Source organism: Streptopelia decaocto (assembly GCF_964273445.1).
Source record: "Streptopelia decaocto genome assembly, chromosome: 5".
NCBI lineage: Eukaryota > Metazoa > Chordata > Aves > Columbiformes > Columbidae > Streptopelia > Streptopelia decaocto.
The window spans coordinates 5,408,263-5,429,182 of NC_138659.1; the positions used below are offsets into that span (position 1 = coordinate 5,408,263).

A 20,920-nucleotide genomic window follows, 5' to 3' on the forward strand; every position below is an offset into this window, starting at 1 on the left:
GCTGCTTGCTAATGGCTGCAGTTGACATCAAAGAGCACTGGAGGCAAGAATGGGAAATCAAAATGGTATTGACAGCATTGAAACACCTTCTGAGGAAAAAAGACTTTTGCCCAGAAGGGCAAATGCAAATGCTCCTGCCTTCAGCTGGGATGCTGGGCTCCAGAGGAGCAGACCTTGCTTCCCGTGGACTGCAGAACACAGCTGGATGGGCAGCTGGATGGCACGCCTAGGGCTTAGCGAGTTGGAGCCAATACAGATGAAGCCCACCCACTCTTGATACAGCACACAGCAGCAGTGCAGGATGAGGGACCACAGCCGGGGACAGGAGCTCCCGTGGGAAGGTCGCCAGAGGCCAGGTGATCCCCAGGGGACCCGCACACGAGAGAGGATCACCCCAACAGCATGCGTTCACAGGCTGGTCGAACACGATGGTCCCTTGCAAGATGTGGGCAGCGACCTGACACCTGGGTGTGGTGCTGGGCAGGCGAGGGCTGGCCCGGGTGGGATGGGTGTGGAGCTGTGCAGCCCTGCAGGGACCAGCTGGAGGAGCAGGGCTGTCCCCGTGGAGCTCAGCCAGCCAAGGGGAAGCTGCAGGAACAGTTTTCAAGCATGCAAGAGGTGGCTGCACAGAGGAGGGACATAGTCTGTTCTCCATATCCCTTGGGTACAGGACAAAGTCCTGGGGGGAGAGATCCCAGTTGGATACTAAGAAAACTCATCTCCACGGCACGATGAGACCTGGGGCTTGTCTGGTAGTGCTGGGGCATCCCTGGGGGTCATCAGAGGACTCCAACGAGGACAGGAACCTGAGGAGTGCCCACCACAGCGGCAGATGATTGGGCCCCTGCATCCTTCTCCCCACTGCTGTCAGCAGGGCAGAAGTGGGATCCCACCTCCCCTCCTCTAGATCCGTCCGCCTGTTGCACTATGTTTATTGTCCATAAGGCAGAGCTGGCACTTCTGAAGGGCTTCCACAGAGCTAGAGGCTGTGCACAGCTAATGCTGTCCCTTTGTGCCCATTGGAGTGGCCCCATCCCATGCTGGCAGCGATGCTCACAGCCCCACTGGCACCACTTCAAACCCAGAGCATGCTGAGAGCTGCAGGGCAGGCAGTTGCCAGGTCGCTGTTTCCCTCTCACCCCAAAGTCTGGGCATTTGTGTCCGTGGGCTTGGGCGGCAGCACCCTGGCTCCTGAGAGAGCCCCTCTCGTGCCCACTCTGCTGCAAACACCCTGCTGCTGCTTGTCCTTGGGGCCATCCCAGCGTGTTCCCCAGCAGCGTGGGGCTGTGTCGGTGGCTGGCAGTGTGACAGCGTGGCCAGCGCATGCTGGGTGAGCAGCCAGGGAGGGAATGTCACTGTCCTGCTGCAGGGAAGACGCTCTCGGGAAGGGGCAGCAGTGTTTGGCTGCTTGGCCACAGCAGCAGACAAGCAGCCACTTGTCCCCACAGTTCTGTCCCAGCAGACTGGGGCCAGTGTTGCTGCTCTGAGCGGTGCCAGCACAACCTCATGCCTCCTCGGCGGTGGCATCGATCCCCGCGTAGGTGAAGTTCTCGAACAGGGCCATGTTCACGTAGGCCTGTGGAGAAACTCCAGTCAGGAGCCTCTTGTGATGGTGTTCCCATCTACCTCCTGTCCCCGCTGGCACGCTTGCCTTTTCTATGCTCTGGGGGGAGGTGATGGGGCTCCCCACGCCCCAAAAATTATGCTGGGGTTACCCCCACCCATGGTGGGGTCAAACAGGTCCTCCTGCTGGATGTTCCCCTCCATGCCCAAGAGATGCTCCAGCATTTGGACAAGCCCCATGCAGGGCGGGCATCCCTCCTGCTGCCACCACCACTCACCTTCCTGGCCTCCAGCATGCGGATGAGCTGCATGGAGATCTGGGCGAAGGGCGGGCGCTCGTAGGGGCGGTCGCGCCAGCACTGCCGCATCAGCTCGTACCTGCGGGCAGAGAGCTGGTGGTGGCTCAGCATGCACAGGGAGAGAGGGGGCAGAAAAGCCGTTTGTGGGAGACAGGGCAAAGCAGCCTGGAAAATAAAGCCCAGGAGGAGTGTTTGGGCTGTGGGGCCCGAGCTCATCCCCCAGCCACAGTGCAGAAGGGAACCAGGCAGGAGGTACTGTAAGTGGTGGGAGCCCCGTGGGGCAGTGGGGTCAGGGGGACGCGGGAGTCACCATCAGCTGGGGCTCTCTGCCCACTTACACCTCGTCATCGCAGTTGCGTGGCTTCTCCATGCGGTAGCCCTGGGGCAGCTTCTCGTACAGCTCAGCACACGTCATCCCGCAGTATGGTGTCCCCCCTGCGGCCAGAGACACAGAGCTGGCTGTGGCAGGGATGGTCCCTGTGTGTCCTCTCCAGAGCTGCAGGAGAACCAGACCTGCAGGGACCCGAGTGGAAGCAGGGAACAAAGAAGAGCCTTACCCAAGCTGACGATCTCCCAGAGCAGGACGCCAAATGACCACCTGAAAGGGGAGGAGACGAGGCTGTGATGGAGCCCCCGGCTGTGCCCCACTGATGGACATGGGGCAAAGCCCAGGATGGAGCAGACAGCCAGGGCTCGGGCCAAGCCAGCAGCTCCCCAGGGAGATGCACCAGCATCACCTCCTGCCCCTGCAACACCCAGAACAAAAGCATTGCCGCACCAGCCAACCAGGAGGGCGATGGAGGTGGCTGCAGCCATGCCCCCGCCCCGGTGTCCCTGCCTGCAGGACTTACACGTCACTCTTGGTGGTGTACACACTGTAGTTCAGGGACTCGATGGCCATCCAGCGAACTGGCAAGCGGCCCTGGGGAAACAGAGAGTGACCGTAAGGGGTGGTGGGATGCCCTGCGGATGGAGGGCAGCCATGACCCAGCTGGTCCTGCCATGGTGGGTCATTCCCACTGACAGCAGGGGTCTTGCCCACTGCATCAGTGCAAACCCCATGGAGATGCTTCACTCCTGCCTCACCATTGTCTTCTTCACATAGACCTCCTCCCCTCTGGAGAGGCCAAAGTCAGCAATCTTGGAGGCCAAGTTTTCTCCCACTAGGATATTCCTGGCTGCCAGGTCCCTGTGAATGAACTGAAAGGAGCAAACAGTCAGCAGGAGCCACATACTCCCTGCTGCTGACCCCAGGGGTCTTGTGCCATGCTCGAGTCCCCAGGCCCTGGGGGACAGGGTGCTCTGGGTGGTTTGCTGGGGATGTACCTGCTTCTCACTCAGGTACTGCATCCCCTTGGCCACGTCTGAAGCAAACTGGAGGAGCTGCTGGGAGGTGAGGGTGGAGGCAGTGCCGTGCTCCTTGGCAAAGGCTGGGTCTGTCTCCAGGACTCGGCTTTTGCGGAGGAAGTCAAGGAGGTTTCCATAGGGAGCATACTCAATGGCGATGTACAGGTAGCCTGGGGAGCAGGAGAAGGTTTGGCTCATTCGGCTCTGCCCAGCAAGGAGGAATACACCAGTGGGCATGGGCCATGGGTCTGGGAAGAGGGGGACAGTCCTCACCCTTGTTCTCACAGGCACCCAGCAAGTTGATGATGTTGGGGTGATGGCCCAGTTTGCACAGTACCTCCAGCTCCCCAGCAAAGTCTCGATGGTCATTCTCTGAAGCGAACTCTAGAAGCAAATCAGTGATGGATGCCTTAGTCCTACAACAAAGGCCTTTCCTCTGCTCCTCCACTGATGACTCCTGCCCCTCCTCAGCCCTGATCATGGTCACAGCCACAACCCCCAGCCCACCCTCCCCACCTCCCCGCTCCGCTCACCTTTCAGCATCTTGATGGCTGCATTCATTTTCAGGCCATCCTTTTTGATCATGGCCCTGATGACCTGCCCAAAGTTGCCCTCCCCGATCATGTCCTCAAACTTGATGTCTTCCCACTCCAGGATGGGGTAGCTGAGCGGCTCGGGCTGTGGCTTGGGCCGGCGTGTCAGGGTCAGGGTCCCCGAGTTGAACTGCAGGATAGTCTCTTCCCCCTGGCAAACAGGAGCAGGTGAGGTTAGGGGCACTGGGCACCCCTCTGCCCGCCCAGCAGTCCCGGCAGGGCAGGCGCCATGGGCAAGGGTGGGCTCCGCACCCTCTCCGTGTGGAAGTGAGGTCTGGATGCGTCCGGACTGGAGGCTACGGAGCGTGGCCTGGATCGGGCTAGGACGTGGGGAGCTGGGGACACGGTCCTGGAGGGGCAGGCAGCACTCACCGAGCCAGATTGGTACGTAAAGGTGCGGCGCCGGTGGAAAAAGTTCTTCTTGATAAGGAAAAGAGCCAGAAGGGCAAAGAGGATGGTGAGGCAGGTGACGGACACGGAGCCGACGATGGCCAAGAGCAGCTGCTGGTCTATTCCTGCCTGCTCAGTGCTCTGGCTGCCCAGGCTGGGCGGCACGCTCAGCGCTCCTGATGAAAGGAGGGATGGAGGGTCATGGTCCATGGCCGAGCTCTGCCTAGGTTGCACAGGTGGCCAAACACCAGAAAAGCAGCCCTCTCCCAGCATCCCAGGGTTCCATGAAGACACCACAGATGCATCCCAAGCTCCCGGACCATGGTGGCACAGGGGTAAGTATGTCACTGCCCAGGCCCTGCCACCAAACCCACCAGTTTCTGGACCCTCCAGCCAGCTCTGGGTCAAGCCACCAGCTCCTCCCATGCTGGCTCTGCCCTGCTCCTTCAGCCCCTTGCGCACCGTGTTACCCTCTGGCCAAGGCAGAGCCACTCTGTGGCTGCCATGCTGCCACCATGCCACCCCGCCCCATCAGGACTAGGAGGAGCAGGATTTCTGAAGATGCCTGCAAATGTTTTGGGTTTGGGACGCTGCTTCAGAGCCACTCTCTGAAGTTACCATGAGCATGCTGGTCACTTTTTGCTGACCCAGATGCGAGCCTGAGCTCCAGCAGAGCCACGAACCTCCTGCCTGCTAGGACACCCTACTCACCATCCCCCAGGGTCTTGGCTTTCACAGGCTGGCTCCACTCTCCTGGGACATGGGAGTTGGCCCGTACACGAAACTGGTAGCTGGTGCTGGCGTTGAGGCCCCCGACGATCTTGGTGGTCTCAGCACCGCTGTCGGTGTCGATCCACTGGGGCTCACTGGTGCCCCCCACCTGCTGCAGCTCCACTATGTACTTGGTGATGCCCCCGTTGGGGTACTCGGGGACCTGCCAGGAGAGCCTGACGGCGGTGTCAGAGACAGACTCTGCTGAGAGCAACCGTGGGGAGGAGGGCCCTGGAACAAGGATAGGAGGGTGTCAGACCCAGGATGGGACTCTCAGTGCTGCAGGATCTGAGCAGTGGGGTGAGGACTGGACCCAGTGGATGGCAATGGCCACCAAAGCTGTGCCAGGTTTGAGGGACCTCCAGGGACCCCCGGCCCCCACTTGGGCAGAGGCAGAACTGCCCTCCAGCAGCAGGGCAGGACTGCACCCATAAACACTCCCAGCCTTGGGGGGTGTAAAGCTACACATCTCTGTTTTGACTAGCTCTTGGGATATTTTGTTCCACTCCCTCACACATGGCAGGTTTTGAGCATCTTATCATTCCTACTGCCTCCTCTGAGCCTTCTCCAGCCCCCCCCGTCCTTAACCCCAAATCGCCAAATCACACAAAACTCTCAAATTTACTGAGCAGAGGAAACCTCACATGCTTCAAGCCTGACACCCACCAGTCCTCCCAATATGTACAGGCTGGCACAGAGCCTCACTGAGAGCCTCATGCCCTGCTTCCCCCTCGCCTGCCAGAAAGGTTGGTCAGACCGATGCTGCACCTCCCCACGGTCTCTCAGCCATGTGGGGTGCTGCATGTGTGTGTATGTGCCCCTAGAAGAGGCTGCAGATCTCCTCAAGCCCCAGTGACTATCCAGCAAAATTACGAGGCAGCAGGGTTAAAGTGAGCCAAAGGAAAATTATTTTTTCATGCAAAGGATAATTATTTGGAAGAACTTGTTGCTACAGGGTATTGTAAAGGCTGCAAGTAGAGACAGGTCCATCAAGGCTTGGACAAAGGCATGCAGGAGAGATGTGTTTGTGAGCATCACTTGTGATGACCTGAATGTCATGTTCAGCTTAGGATATTTCTCAGCTGCTTGGTGCTGGAGGCTGCTGGGTCTAGTGGGAAAAAGAGGACTCTTTTCCCCCATGCAGCTGTTCATGCACTATCAGATATGAGATACAGAAGCAGCCAGACCTGAAGATGCTCACTGTTACATTTATAACTGCTTAATCATTGTAATTCCCTGTAATAATTCCCTGTGCACTGCTGGACCCACCTTTGCTGTTGATCATGACCTTGTAGAGGTCAGAGGGGGGACCCAGGCTGGTGCAGTGGTAGACCAGCACCTCCAGCCCATACTCCTTGTTGAACTCCAGGTCCCCGATGCGGGCAGAGAGCACGGAGATGGACGTGATGTTTTTCTCACAGACCAGCCGCCTCGCAGAGTCAAAGAGGTGGACAATGAACCCATGTGCTGGCTCGTGGTTACTTGGCAATTTCCAGTTGACATGAAGTGTGTTTTTCTCCTCTATGGACCAGCCTTCGATCACAGGCTTGACTGTGGGCTCTGTGAACAAGGCAGCAAAATCTCACGTGCAAGGTTAGGGGTAGGGTCAGTGTTAGGGTCAGGGTGAGAGAGAGGGAGGCTCACCAAGGCACTCAGTCACCATGATGGCCTCAGGCCCCTTGCTGCCCTCTCCACCATGCCCTGGCCGGCTCAGCTGCACCTTGACGACATAGGCCGTCACTGGACGGAGGTTCATGAGGGTGATGTTCTCACTGTTGTCAACTGTTGGCCAAGAGGACATGTCAAAGCCATGCCTGTGACCCACACTTTGCCCTGCCTCTGGTGTCCTCCCTGGCATCACTGAATGGGTCCCAGGATGGAGACCTCTTCCCACCCCAGATCCCCACTACTTGGGACAGCCGTCCTCTCCTGCCTGGGGCCCCTCTCCCCTGGCAAACACATACCCACAATGGATGACCATGCTGAGGTGTCGTCCTTGGGCTTGTAGAACAGCTTGATGGACACGATGGGTCCATCACCAGAGAAGCAGTCCACAGGTGACACCACGAGCTGGCGGCTCTGCTTGGCCAGCAGCCGTGGGGGGGTCAGTGGCGCTGGTGGCTCTGGGGATGAAGAAGAGTATGACACTGGTGGGACTGGGAACAGTGAGGACCAGAATGGGGGGACATCCATGACCTTTTGGCTTCTTCTAACTTTGTCAGGGAAGGCTTTTATCACCACCTAGACCTGTCTGCTGGCACTGTGGCACACGATGGCTGCCACCCAGTCCAGTGCAGGGGGTTTGGCATTTCCACACCATCTGTCAGCCTCCCCCAGCAGCCCCAGCTCATCCCACTTGTGCCACTGCCTTCTCACCTCGGATGTTGACCTTGACTTTCCGGCTGTCCTGGCCCCCAGTTGTGGAGACCCGGCACTCCCAGAGCCCCGTGTCTGCCTTCGTCAGGTGCCGCACTTGAAACTCGCAGGTGATCTTCCCCAGCTCAATGATGGCTTTGATGCGCTGTGGGCACACAGGGTGCACTCAGCCCCCTGGCTCATCCCCCCGGCTACCCATGCTGGCCTGAAGCTGCGGAGCAGACTGGTGGGGAAATGGGTGCTTCTGGGGGCAATGCAGGTCGGGGCTGGTGTGAGGGGATAGTGGAGGGGCAAGGAGCAGGTGCCAGGCAAGCAGCAATACCTTGAGCATGGTGCCATCAGCCTTGCGCATCTCCACACTGTCGCTGGCAGGCAGTGGGTTGCCAGTGGTCACGCAGCTGACAATGGGCTCCGAGCCCAGGTTGAACTCTAGCTCTGAGGCCAGCTGGATGATCTGGGGGAACCGGTCTGGCACAGAGAAATTGGCGTTAAGGCTGCTCCCGCTCCTCGCCAGGCACGAGAGGGGCTGGCACCTTTCTCCAGCCTCAGCTGGACCCTCATGCCGGGGGGGGCTGGTGCTGGCTGCTGCGGTCCAGCTCCTGTCCCTGCCCCACGTGCTGGGCTCAGCAGTGCTCTCAGCACAACTAATCCCAGGGGGCCAGGCTAGACGCTCCCCTGGTTTCCATAGGGTTGGGGGCTATTTCTGCAGTCAAAGTGGGCTGCTGAGCCAGCTGGCGAGACTGGTAGCTGAAGGCCCCCCCAGTCACTGGTGAGGAAGAAGCTGCAACCCACCCAAGAGTGAGGGACAGAAACCCACTGTGGGCCCACACCAGCCTTACCTGATTTCTCACAGTGCTGCCCGTGCCAGCCCGCTGGGCAGATGCAGCCACTGAAGCGGTTACAGCTGCCTCCATTTTGGCAGGCACACCCCAGGGCACAGTCAGGGCCGTAGTATCCCGGGGGACAGGCTGTGGGAAGAGAACTCTCTGCTAGACCTGGCCATGGCATGGGGCTGGCACAGCATAGAACTGTGCAGGCAGAGACTGCAGGCAGGCAGCAGCACTGCCCAGCCCAAGCCAACTCTCAGCCCAGGAGAGGGTTGCACTGGCCCCAGAGGAAACCCAGGTTGGATGGGCAACGCAATGGATACCACATCCCCATACCTTGGTTGCAGCGGGAGCCGCTCCAGCCCGAGGCGCAGGAGCAGCCGTAGGGGTCCGGCAGGCAGAAGCTCAGCCCCCTGCAGCCCTGGGCTCTCTGGCACGTCTCCTGGCAGTTGCGGCCAAACTGGCCTTCCTGGCAGGCTGGAAAAACAAGTGTGGTCTGCCCTCACCTGCTGTTTGACCATGCACTGTTTGTGCATGGCTCGGCATTGGCTTGGGCTCCCTGAGCCCCACATTGCCATGCTGAGCAGGTACAGAAGCTGTGTCCTGCTGAGAAGGTGAATAGTCCAGCCCTGCTCCAGAAACAGGGGGCACCATGAGCAGGGAGATACTGGAGATACATGTGGCATTTCTGGTCTGGGGGTGCAGAAGAGACCCCACATGTGCCCTGGGCGCAGCTCCTGCTGCCGGGCAGAGCAGTACCTACCTCGCTCGCAGCGGGTGCCCATGAACCCAGGAGGGCAGATGCATTCACCAACGTGGTCATGGCAGACACCACCGTTCAGACAGTCAGGACAGTCCTTCTTACAGGACGGTCCCCATTTCTTCGCAGGGCAGGCTGCAGGGAGAGTGGAGGGGACACAGGGTTGCACTCGGCTGGGGTTGGGTTACGGCTGCTTGTCATTGCATCCTGGGGAGCTGTGTCCCTGCTCACCTCGCACGATCAGGCGGTAGAAGGCACTCCAGAGAGGGCTGTCACCCATGAATGTGGCACTGTAGACCCCATTTTCACTCACGCTGACGTTGGGGAGTGTCAGGGTGACGAGGTCACCCCTCACCTCACCCCGGTCTGTGGTCTGGTAGTAGGTGCCTGCAAGGGGGCAGAGGGTGACTCAGGGTCCCCCTGTGCCCCCAGGGCCAGCACCAGGCACTGGCTGGGAGCAGCCTCAGCCCCACGCCTGCTCTCAGGACCACTTGCCATTTCTTTTCCACATAACGTCCGTCTCTTTCCTCTTGAGGACCCTGGCAGAGAAGGTGGCCATCTCGGCGACATTCACAGACTGTGTGACCTTCACTGGGAAGAGGTGGGCTGCAGAGGAGGATGAGGAGGAGCAGGCTGAGCAGCAGTCACCCCCGCAGGGCACTCACACCCAAGGGCAGCATGGACACCCCCAAACTAGCAACTCCAAAATTCAGCCCTGGTGCAGCCCAGCACCCACCATGCGTGTTTCTGCAGGGATGTTATGACGTGTCTCCCTGTTGCCCCATATGGAAACTGGGGCCCCTTGAGCCTCCACAGGGATGGGCCCTTCCTATCCCCTCCAGCCCCCATGGGCAGACACCAAAGAGTGGGATGGGGCACCCTGTCCACCAGCCAGCCCACCAGCCTCAGCCCAGCGTGGGATGCCAGTGATAGAACCCCAGGGAGGTGACAGTGGGGACAAATCTGCACAGTGCACCCTGCTCACTGCCAGCCTGTGGAGTGCGGAGCAGCTGCATTCAGTGGCAGCACCGGCAGGTGGGTGAGTGGAAGCAGGAGTCTGGAGGGACCAGCAGCCCTGTCATGGCTGTTTTCCTGATGTCGCAGGTGTTGGGTCGTGCAGCAGCAATGAACTCTCACAGTATTACTGTGAGTCAGCCAGAGCCCAGCTTTGAGCACAAACGAGGCCATAAATACTTTAAGGTCTGGGAAACCAAGCCCTGGGTGTGTCAGGACAGACACAAAAGAGGGCACAAGCAGGTGCTGGCTCTCAGAGCCTGCCTGCACGCCAAGTCCGGCTTTAACGCACTCGAAGCAGCTGTGCCGGCTCAGAGCTAAGGCACCTCCAGCACTGTGTCCTGCCCCAGAGAGGTGGGAGGCCGGGAGGAAGCAGCACACACCATGGCTGCCCAGGGAAGGGCACCGCAGCTCATGCATCCTGATAATTCCCCAGAATTGCCCCCCTGACTTCAGTAGTTTGCAGCCCGGGAGCTTCCTGAGTCAGTTCTTATCCCTCCAGTTGAGATCTTTCTGCCATGGACTTTGCAGTCCCTTGCAAAGGCCGCACAGATGTGGCCCTTGTCCTGTCTCACGCCATCTCGCTCACCAGAGCGAGAGCCCAATAGGTCCCTTGGGGATCACACACACAGCACATTGCATTTATCTGCTGCTCCACCTCCCGCCTGTAGTGCCTGCAGCCCCCACAGCTTGGGGGCAGCCAAGCACCCAGGAAGGCTGCCAGAGACATGCTTCAGTGCTACCTCCTGCCCCATTGCCCTCCCCAGGAGCCCATGGCAGGGACACGAGACTGGCACGGCTCCCAGGGGCTGCCCCCCGCCCTGGTTAATGTTTTCCAGACCCCACCACCTCCTTCAAGGGCACCTGACTTCCTCTTGGACCTTGCCCTGCTGCCAGGCACCATTCCTAGCCCAGCGGCTGCCCATGCTGCCACCCGTCCCCACACACCTCCGCAGGGCTCGGCTGTGCTCCTCCGGCTGAGCATCCCTCCCCTCTCCACCCCACCGGTGCCAGTGGACCCCAAAACTAGCCCGTGGGTCACTGCCATCCCCCCACCACGTGGGCTAGTGCCAGGATTGCAAAGCACAGGGCAGGCAGCTCCCACACTGGTAGGCAAGGGGCTGCCCACTCCCCCCAGCTGCTCACCGTTGTGGCTGTTGTGCACATAGACCACCTGTGCCTGCTCGGATGGGGTGCGCCCCATGCAGTAGAGGATCCCCACCAGGTCAGCCATGGAGAATCCCCTGGCCTGGACGTGGTTGCTGCGGTTGCGGTAGTTTTGGAAGCTCGTCTTGGGGTGTGTCATCACAATCTTGTTCTCCCGCTCAATCTGCAGGTAGCTCACATCGTGCTCCCCCATGACACAGGAGAGGTAGAAGTCGGAGTGGGACAGGCTCTGCACATTGGCGATCAGGGTGATGTCCAGTATGGCCCCTGGGGTGGGGAAGCATGAGGGCACGTCACGTTGGACAGCCATCTGCCTCAGGGCCAGACCCCATCCCTCTTTCCAGGACATTTTTGCCACCCCCAGACCAAGAGGCACAACCAGGGCACAGCCAAGCTGGGTGCAGACTCATCTGGATGACATGGTGGGCATTTCCACTTTCCTTTTGGAGATCCCCATGAACTCAGTGCCCTCCAACATGAGCCAAGCTTGCAGTAGGGTGGGGGTCCCGGGTCCCCTCTCTTCCCCTGAGCTGCCCACACGCCAGCCCCGAGCTGGGGAGAGGCAGGCAGGGGAGGGCGCTGCTGGCCTCTGAGGTCTCCAAATGGCGGATGACAAAGGGATGCTTCGTCCCTTCAAACCCTGCTCTGATGGCGCCACTGAGCTCCCACAGCCACGTCGTCCCACCAAGCCTCTCTGGGGCAAGGGCTGCTCTCTGGGGCAGAGGGAAAGGGGTGATTTACCTGCCAGCCGTGGGAGGAGAAGCAGAAGATAAACTTGGAGTCCCATATCCTTGGAGCGTGTCCTGAATCTGGCACAGGTCAGGAAATCCACGGCATGTCTCAGCCACGGGAGTTGAAGCCAGAGGCTGTGGCTGCCTAGGGGCTCCACAGGAGCTCAGGACCCCTGCTCCCTGCCCGCACCCCCCATCTTGCCTCTTGCCCTGCTGCTCGGCGTCTGGGGCAGCTGGGACCACCTCCTATGGTGCATAGCCTGCGCACGGTGAGGAAGATGCCCCCGTCCCCGCTTGCTCTGCGGCCACCCACCTGCTCAGGAGCGGGGCTTGGTGGCGAAGAGGCCACTGATGCGCCCTGCCTGGTGGCAGCTCTCCTGGGGAGCAGGTGCCCACCCCTCCAGGGCTAGGGCTGCATGCTCAGGGCTCCCAGAGCCATGCTGAGCCCCGCGCCCGGCCAGGAGCCCTGACGCCCCTCCTCGCCCACCATGCAGTGGGTCTCATGCCCCAGCCCGCCCGGGTGGCAGCATCCCCGTCCCCTCAGCGCAGCCCCTCAGCCGATGGCTGTGGGAAGGGCTCTCTGGAGTAGGGAAAGGAAAGGGGCCAAGGGGCCGTGGCTGGCGGCGGCGGCGGAGCCAAATCCTGTTTCCCATGCGGCGTTTCCTGCTCTCCACCCATTGTTTGGAGACGGCCCTGACTCCAGGAGACGGCAGGAGCTGCCCCGCTCAGGCTGTCCCCCGGCGACTGGCGTGTGGCCATACCGAGGCCGTGCACACCTCGTGACACCTCGGCCTCCCGCCGCCACGAGCCGGGGCACCCAGGCATGGCCCCACCTGGGCTCCATGTTGCACCGCAGCCCGTCATGTGGCTGCTGTCCAGGTTGAAAGGGGCAGAGGAGGAGCACAGGCAGGGCAACAAAATGCTCACCAGCCTGCATGGGAGGGCAGCCACTGCCAGGGCAGAAAACCCTCCATGTTGCAGCAAACATGTCTGGGAGAAGAGGAAAGCAGCAGAAAGCCCAGCTTTCCCTGAGTGCTTTCCCATGCATGGTGCCAGCATGGGCACGGACGTGGCATGGCATGGCCCTGCTGTCCCCCCAGCCACAGGAGTCCCACCCCAGCCCTCCTGTGTGCCACCGTGGTCTCTGGCTGGCTCTGGGCTCTTCACCTGGCAAATAAAAGGCATTCACTAGGAAATCACTGCAAGCTTCACCCACCGAACCTCACACCGCTTCACAAACCAAGTTGTTCCCACGTGAAAGTCAGGGCTGCCAGGGAGCAAGCCTCATGTTTTGGTGAGTCCCGAGCCCATGCTGTATCCGGCCAAAAATCTAAAGCACACATGGAAAGGAAGGGGAAATCCATTCATCACTTCCGACTATTTTACAGTGTGCTCTGGGGCCACACGGTGCCCGCGGCATGCTGAGGGAGGGATGGCAGCGGGCAGGGGCTCCCCCAGCGCAGCCACCCGGCCACCCGTGATGGGAGGAATGGAGAGGGTCTGAGAAAGTTGTGACACTGGATGCAACTGCCCACATTTGACTGAAAAACTAAGCCTGGTGTTTTGCCATGGGCTGTGTGTAGGCAAGGGGTTCTGTTTCTGGGAGACCCTGAGGGCACTTGAGGCACAACCACCATGTAAATGCCATGTGCCTGGCCGGCCCATAGTGGGACACGCAGGGGCTGGGCAGTTGAGGCTGGTCCCTGATGCTGTCCGTTCTCTCCCAGAGTGTCCCACGTCCCTATTTGCCTGGCCAACCTCAAGCTCATTTGCAGAAGTGTTGGGTCAGGGGCTCATCCACACCTCTGTACAGCTGCAGGAAGCAGGACAGGTACACGGATAGATAAATAAATGGCTTCTTCCCCGAGTTCACTGGCCGTAGAGGTCAGTCTCACTCAGAACTCTAATTGCCATCGTGCCAGCGTGTGCTTACATATGCTGCACGTGGGGCAGTAACGAGAGAGCACACACGTGCTGTGCCCCCCCAGCAGCACGTGCACAGCCATGAGTGATGATGCACTCTGTGAAATGTCCTCTGACATGAGGAATCACTTTGAGGACAGGATTATTTACACAGACCAAACAGGCTTTATGGGAAGGCTTTGCAACCGCGGGCCATGCGGTGTGCACCTCCGGAGAGCACAGCATGGCTGCTCTTACTGCCTGAGGGGAACCGGCACGTTGCTTTGCTCTTTTCAGAAATGGGAAGCATTTGGCATCAGATCTCCACACCAGGTGATGCCCAGAAGATCTCAGGCATCCATCAAGAGGTCTAACCTAAGCTGATTTGTCCCCTTGCATTTTTTCTAGGAACATCTGGATAAGATGTTTCTACCTGTGCAGATCCCTTGGTTGGGAGGTGGGGTGGGAAACCTCTCCGGAAGATTTTGTGGGGAGACCCAACCAGGACCCTAAAGCTCCAGTTTAACCTTATGTAGCTCCGGAGGAGGAACCGGGGAGCTGGGTGCAGCCGAGCCCAGCCAAAGCAACTCACCACACTTGCTCTTCTGTAACACAAAAAGCTCCAGCTGCCCAACCCACAGCACACTGAAAGCACCTGAATTTCTGCTGAATCCACAGACCACAAATATTTTGCTGAATCATGATGGGCTAAAAAAAAAAAAAAAAAGAGTAATAAAAATACCCCTTTTTGTTATCATTTGCATATTTTAATGCACAGCACCAGATGCCAGAAACCATAACACACCGATACATTTCCTGATAGGAAACGCAAACACCCTGCAAATCCACCGGCGGGCTGGGTTGCCTCAGCAACATTTTCTAGCCCTGTTTGTCTGGCTGTTTGTTTTGGTTTGTGTGCATGGTGGATCCCGGGGACCTGCAACGCTGAGTTAAGGGCTGCTGCCCTGAGGCATAAGAGCAGCCCAGGAGCAGGGTGGTCAAGCACCCCCAGCCTGCCCGGTCGCATGTCAGGACAGCTGGGGACCAGGCAGCTGCTTGGCTATGCTTGTGTTCGGCGCAAGGTCATAGGATCAAGGATGTGCTGCTGGGAAGCCCTGTCCCTGAGGAAAGGGTGGGACGCGTGGCTGTGGAGGAGCCTCCTGACAGCTGGGGGAAGCTGGGCCGCCCTGTGCTGGCCACCGCCAGAATGGAAACTGTGGAGCCGCTGTGCTCTCGTTGGCAGGCGGCTTCCTGCTGCTGGGTGGCAATGGAGAATGATGAGTGGGGCAGAGCTGGGGGCTCCCTGCTGCAGAGCGGGTGCTGGCAGCACCTCCCCACCCGGGCTGCGCCTCTGCCAGCCCTTGGCCTCTCAGACGCCCCAGCACCCATGGGCATGGGAGCACATCCTGCCCAACCATGTGCCAGCAAACATCTGCAAGATGCTGCTTTGACACAATTTCCCTGATTCTCTGTGACTCCACGGCAGGACTGGCAGGGAGCACTAGTGGTGAGTGGTGGGTCTGTGTGGGGGTGCTGGAGGCAGTGAGGCACCCCCATCCTCTGGGACCTTCAGAGGATGGCTCAAGGAAATCACAAATTTTACTAGCAACTCCCTGATGCTGGAAAACCAACACTACCGAGCCACTGTGGGGCCCAGGGACCTGACAGTTTGTTGCACATTTTAAACACCTTTCCGCCTTAGTCCCAGTGAGACTTTGATTTTCCTGCAGGAAACTTTCCTGCTGCCTCAGCCCCAGCTTCTTCAGCTGAGGTTTGCTGCATGTCCCTGCACCGCTGGGGGCACAGCGGCTGGGGGCTGCTCTCCTCAAGCATGGCCATCTCAGGGTGGATGCCACAGAGGTGCCCTCCTCCTCCTCTGTCCCCCAGCACCTCCCAGTGCTCTGCTCCCACCAAGACACCCCCACGGCACCCCATGTTCTGCCAGGCGGATGCTGGCAGTCCCTGGTCGCCCGCCATGGGAGGCAGCGCGTGAGAGGTGTCGGGCGCGGTGGTTAATGTGTAACTGGTGCCGCCACCTTTCACCCGTGTGCAGCCCGTGGGAGAGCGCCGGGCCGTGGCGGCCCCCGCGCTGGCTTGCAGGTGCTGGTGGTCTGCGGGGCCGTGTGGCCGGGGTGTGGGGGCTTGGCGGGGGCCCCAGGCTGTGTGGCTGTGGCCACACCTTGCTCGGCACGGCCGGCTCTGCCGGCTTCCCCGCTTACTCTGAGACTTGTTTTTCTGCCCAGCAGTTTCCTGGAGCCAAATGGCTCCTGCCTGCCTGCTCGGGGTCTGCAGCCTCCTCTGCGCTTGGTCGGTGGTGACGGGACACCCCTGCAGCCTCAACCACCAGGTAGGGGGGCCGAGGGGGCTCTGGTGTGGGCAGTAGCTGGGGGTGGGCAGGGGCACCCCACTGCTGGCACCATGCGCCTGCGGGGCAGCAGGCCCTGGCAGGCAGATCCCACTCTGCATGGCTTGAGACACAACGAGCAATGATAACCTGTGGGAGCAAGTGGAGTGTACTGGGAGATGTGCTGTGCCGCTGGCCACAAGCCACAGGGATGGGTCACCCACACCTGGAGCCTGGCTGTCCTGCCCCCAGCCCTGCAGGTCCCCTGTCCCAGCCCAGCAGCACCCTATTCCCAGCCTCAGGCTGAGCACGTCACATTGTCCAGCCTGTTCACCAAAGCACAGCAGGGCTGGCAAAGCATTGCCTGAGCAATGGCATTTCTGACTCTGGGGGTCTCTTGGCTGCTGCCATAACACAGCTGCTGATAAGGAGCGCATGGTGAGCAGCAGCACGGCACATCCCTGAGGGGGTCCCACCCCCTCACTCCCTTCACTGCATGGTGATGCAGTGACCAAAGCCAGGGTCAGGGCAACTGTAGGGTCAGGATCCTTGAGTGTCTGGTGAGGAGCAGGAAATATAACTAACCCATTCCTCTGGGACAAGTGCCGCAGCCAGTGGCTTGGCTGTGCTAGGTGGGAGCCAGGAGGAGGCAGGAAAAGTGGCTGTCACAGGCGGATGGCACAGGGCAGACCTGCCCATGGAGCTCTCAGATACTCCCTCAAAAGATTTTTCTGTTTTCCCCTGACTCCTCATGCCCAGCCCTATGTGAGCTTGAGACAGGACCTGTGCAGCTCCCCCATTGCTCAGCCCCATTATAACCCAGTCCTTGGCAGCCCAGGTTTGTAAGTGTACATCTGTTCCTCCAGTGAGCCGGGACAGCAGAGGAAAGGCGATCATGCGAGAGACAAGGAAGCAGAGAGGCTGGCTAGCTGGAAAGCGGCCGGACCTACAAAGCCAGGACTACAGACCGCAGCAAACTTCCAGCTTATCTGCCTGTGGGCCCCAAACATGGCATCAAGAGGGAGCTCACACCTGCCCAACCAAACTTAAATTGCTGACCTGCTCTCTGACAACTTCAGTTTGGGCAGCTGGCCCAAAGCCCAGGCATGTGTAACACATGCTGGGGACTGCTCCCCCAAATCAGCTTGAATTTGCCCACCCTGCACTTTTGGGGAAAAAAAATCAATCCATGTGGGTTGACTGATTGATCCAGCGTGCACTGCTGGCCTTTTGGAACAGCATGTGTTCGCTGGTCTGGTTTGTTTACTAGTGTAGCCACAGCCAGCCTGCACTAAGCTGCTGCCATGCACCGTGTCTCTTCTGAAACACGGGAGGGCTGGAGACAGGTCTGGGGTATCCTGCACAGGTCCCAGGGAGCGGCTCGTGACGCAGGTGCCTGGTGCAGGTGCCCACCGCTTTGCAGCCCACCTGGCTGCCGCTGCCTGCTTACCTGCCTGCCCCTGCCTGCCCTCACAGCGGGCTGGGGTCTCACCCGTATCTCTGTGCCCTTGTGCCACGCAAGAGCTCCTGGGAGGCTGGAGATGGGGATCCGGGGGAGGAAGAGGAAGGCCCTCTGCCAGCTGACGCTGTATAACAACTGCCCTACAAGGCAGGACAGGAGGGTGGCAACTTGGTCCCTTCGCACCCACGCCATCTGTTTGCGTCTCCTTCAGCTCCCCTTCAGCTGGTTGCTCTCACTCCTGGTTTGTCCTGCTCATCTTTCTACATTTATCCTTGCCCCACACGAAATTGGCAGCTTGTGTTTTTCACACCTGTTTGTATCTTTGCTTTTTTAAAATCTGCAAGGGTAATTAACTAAGGCATTGGAACCTCTGTGGAGTCTCAGTCTAGAGATCCTCCCCAGCGCAGAAAGCCTATGTCAGACAGCAGCTTTTTTTTTTTCCCCAGGGATGGGCCAACTGCAGTGGGAAGAGCCTCCTGCACGCTCCAAGTTCCCTTCCAAGCAACATCACCGATTTGGACCTCTCCTTCAACAACTTGGTCATGCCCCGTCATGGGACTCTCTTGATGGATTTCCCTTCCCTGCACTCCCTCAACCTCTCTAGCAATGCCCTGCTGGCACTGAGCCCAGCAGTCTTCTCCAACCTCAGGGCACTGCGCTTGCTGGACCTGAGCAGCTGCAGCATCACCTACCTCCATACGGACGCTTTCAAGGGCTTGGGAAACTTGCACACATTGCTCCTAAGAAATAACAGTCTGCAAGAGGTTGAGGTCCCTTTCTTCCTGCCGCTGAAGGCTCTTTTCCACCTGGATCTGCAGCACAACGCGCTGGTGTCTGTGGACGCTCTGAGCCTGCAGCTGATGGAGGCAGTGCCGCAGGTCCGGCTGGAAGGGAACCCCTGGCTCTGCGACTGCAGCGCGCACCCTCTGCAGCAGTGGCTGTGGCGCAGGCAAGGTGAGCAGACAGGGGTGAGGGGTAAAAGAGATGTCGGGCAGGAGGAGCCCTGGGAACAGCAGTCCTGCTCAATCCTTGTGCTCTTCCACTCTTCCAGGAAAAGGGGTACACATATTCTTCAACCCCTAAATCCACCTGTATGTATCTATGTGAAGTGACCATGTTGTCAAGAGCCACTGAGCACTTGGCAGCTCCTCCTGTGGAGCTGGATCAGGCTCCAGCCCTCTCAGTTCAGTTCCCAGGCAAGAACAGCCCTGCAGCAGTGGGATTTCTTTCCGTATTCATGAATTTGGCACTATCCTTTTACAAGGAGCCTGCTAATCACAGTCACAAACTTGCATGATTCCTTGGTCAAGGATTTTTTTTCTTTGGTTGTGCCTTACAATGTACTGAGGGCCGTCGAGGCTGGAGGGCAGAGCCAGGAACACCTTGTGATGCATCCCATCAACCCAGGAGCAAGCAGGGATCATCTTTTCTAAACTGGGAAGGGGACAGGCGAAGGCCCCATCCCACCTTAGCCTGTGTGTCTCCCAGCTGTACAGGTGACCTGCGCATCACCCCCGGGGCTGCGGGGCCGGGAGGTCGCAGCTCTGGGTTCCCAGGACCTGGGGTGCTGGATGAAGCAGCGGTTTCCTCGGGCAGTGAGCACAGTGCAGCAGGTCACAGTGACCCACAGCAACGGTAAGTTGTGCAGCCATGGAGGTGTCTGAAAGGTGTAGCTCCCTCCTGCCCTCCATCACCTCAGAGGGGACGTCAGGTGGAGACCCCCTGCTCTCACCTGCAGCACCAGGGGCTCAGGCTGCCCGGCCATGGCTGGTACAGTGGGTTGGTGGGGAGGGTGGCCTCCAGTGGTGGCTTGATGGGGAGGGTGGCCACCACCTGGAGGTGTCTGCTGGTTTTGCAACAGAAAAGTTAGCAGAGGCCACAGAGCTACACAGAAGGCAGAATTAACGGTGATGGGCAGCGGTATCAGACAGCCGTCTGGCAGCTTTCCCCACAGTGTTCACATGCCCTTGGTTGCTAGCTCTTGATGAAGAGCATTTATATTGCTCCTAAGGAAAGCAATCCAGTGCTGGCTGCACGCCTCAAGCACGCACAGGGCTGGCTGCTGAGGGGTGCCAGCTGTGCCACAGGCTGACCTGCTATGCCCTGATGTGGCTTTCCTGCACCACAGCCACCACACCACCCGCCGGGAAGGGAGGAAGGAGCTGGCCGTACCTGGTGGGCTTCCTGGTGGCAGCAATCGGCATCTCCATCCTGATTGCACTGGCTGCCAAGTGCAAGCTCTTCCACAAGAACTTGGCCAGCTACCGCCACCGGCCGCTGCCTGAAACCAGCTCGATCGGAGGCAGCCCCATGGAGGATGGCAGCACCTGGGACAGGGGCTTCTCAGGCCAGGGGGCCAGCGAGAGCCACCCCATGCCTGGTGCTGCTGACCTGCAAGCTGAGGATGACGACGGCTTCATCGAGGACAACTACATCCAGCCAAGCGAGCATCTTTCAGAGGAAGAGGAGCGGGAGTCACGCCTCTCCATCTGAGCCTGCAGCCCAGACACCACCGCTGTGGTCTCTCCCTGTTCGTCCACCTCCATCCCCTTCCTGCCCTTTGCCACCTGCCCTTGGCTTTTGGCCCCACGTGGCTGGGGACAGGCAGAGAGGAACAATGAGGAGAAGGAGGAGGGGTGGGCTCAGAATGGTGATGGAGGCTGAAGGCAGCCAGACCCTTGGTGCCACAGTGTGATGCCAGAGGGGCTGGACCAGCATGGTGACGGTGGAACTGCTGCTGCTCTCCCAGCACTGCTCGGATGCTGACGGTGGAGATGGTGCCTGTTGCACCTGGGCATCCTGGTGGGATGGGAAGAGGAGCCTGTCCTGTTGCTCCCTATGGGCTCTTGGTCACCGGCCCTGCTGCCCCATGGTGCCGACCCCAGCCCTGCTCTGTCCCTCAATGCAGTGTCACTCCATGATGTGATTAAAGCATGTTTTAACCCTGCTCTGGCTGCAATGGTTTGTTTGGGCTCTCCCATCAGCCATACTGGGACAAGACCCCCAGGCCCACAGCTGGAATGTGGCTTTTTTTACATATCCTTTCAAGGACCATAAATACATTTGTTGTTAACTGTGGTGGTGAGAGAACAGGTCTGTGGCACAACAAGTGTTCCTGTGCAAACAAATCTGTTACCTGATCAGGTGCAGACAGCCCTGGTGCATCATCACAGCCCGTGCACGTCTCTCCAGTGTTGCTTCTCGCTGTGTTTCTTCACAGTTTTCTCTCCTCCTTCTCCAGCAAGATGTGCTAGAAAGGCACTTACCTTTCCCGTGTCAGTTCTGCAGAGCTGAGCAAACTCGCTGGCGGCGCCAGTTGCAGCACCAGGCAGACACGTGCGCTGGGGTGAGACAGCCCTGTCCCCTGGCACCCA

General features: G+C 59.3%; 2 protein-coding genes across 3 annotated transcripts; one reads left to right on the forward strand and one right to left on the reverse strand.

Moving 5' to 3' along the window:
• Positions 1-50: 50 nt before the first annotated feature.
• On the reverse strand, positions 51-12,535 carry TIE1 (tyrosine kinase with immunoglobulin like and EGF like domains 1). Of its 2 annotated transcripts, none has more exons than XM_082053935.1 (23): positions 11,849-12,535; positions 11,087-11,374; positions 9,422-9,532; positions 9,158-9,313; positions 8,930-9,061; positions 8,503-8,643; positions 8,179-8,307; positions 7,662-7,807; positions 7,340-7,484; positions 6,928-7,086; positions 6,608-6,745; positions 6,233-6,523; positions 4,904-5,194; positions 4,175-4,368; positions 3,743-3,953; positions 3,483-3,593; positions 3,189-3,379; positions 2,949-3,062; positions 2,714-2,784; positions 2,420-2,460; positions 2,201-2,297; positions 1,842-1,941; positions 51-1,576 (listed from the first exon to the last, which is right to left on the reverse strand). In XM_082053935.1, the coding sequence occupies exons 1-23, from the start codon at positions 11,892-11,894 to the stop codon at positions 1,505-1,507; spliced, it is 3,375 nt and encodes a 1,124-aa protein (XP_081910061.1). In that variant the 5' UTR covers positions 11,895-12,535; the 3' UTR covers positions 51-1,504. The 2 variants fall into 2 exon arrangements, with proteins under 2 accessions (XP_081910061.1, XP_081910060.1); XM_082053934.1 differs by having other exon boundaries at positions 4,055-4,368.
• Positions 12,536-16,000: 3,465 nt separating this feature from the next.
• Positions 16,001-20,212, forward strand: LOC309440068 (leucine-rich repeat-containing protein 19; the record flags this gene model as incomplete). Its single annotated transcript, XM_082053375.1, has 4 exons — positions 16,001-16,087; positions 17,993-18,500; positions 19,035-19,181; positions 19,675-20,212. The coding sequence occupies 4 exons, from the start codon at positions 16,001-16,003 to the stop codon at positions 20,037-20,039; spliced, it is 1,107 nt and encodes a 368-aa protein (XP_081909501.1). The 3' UTR covers positions 20,040-20,212.
• Positions 20,213-20,920: the final 708 nt, after the last annotated feature.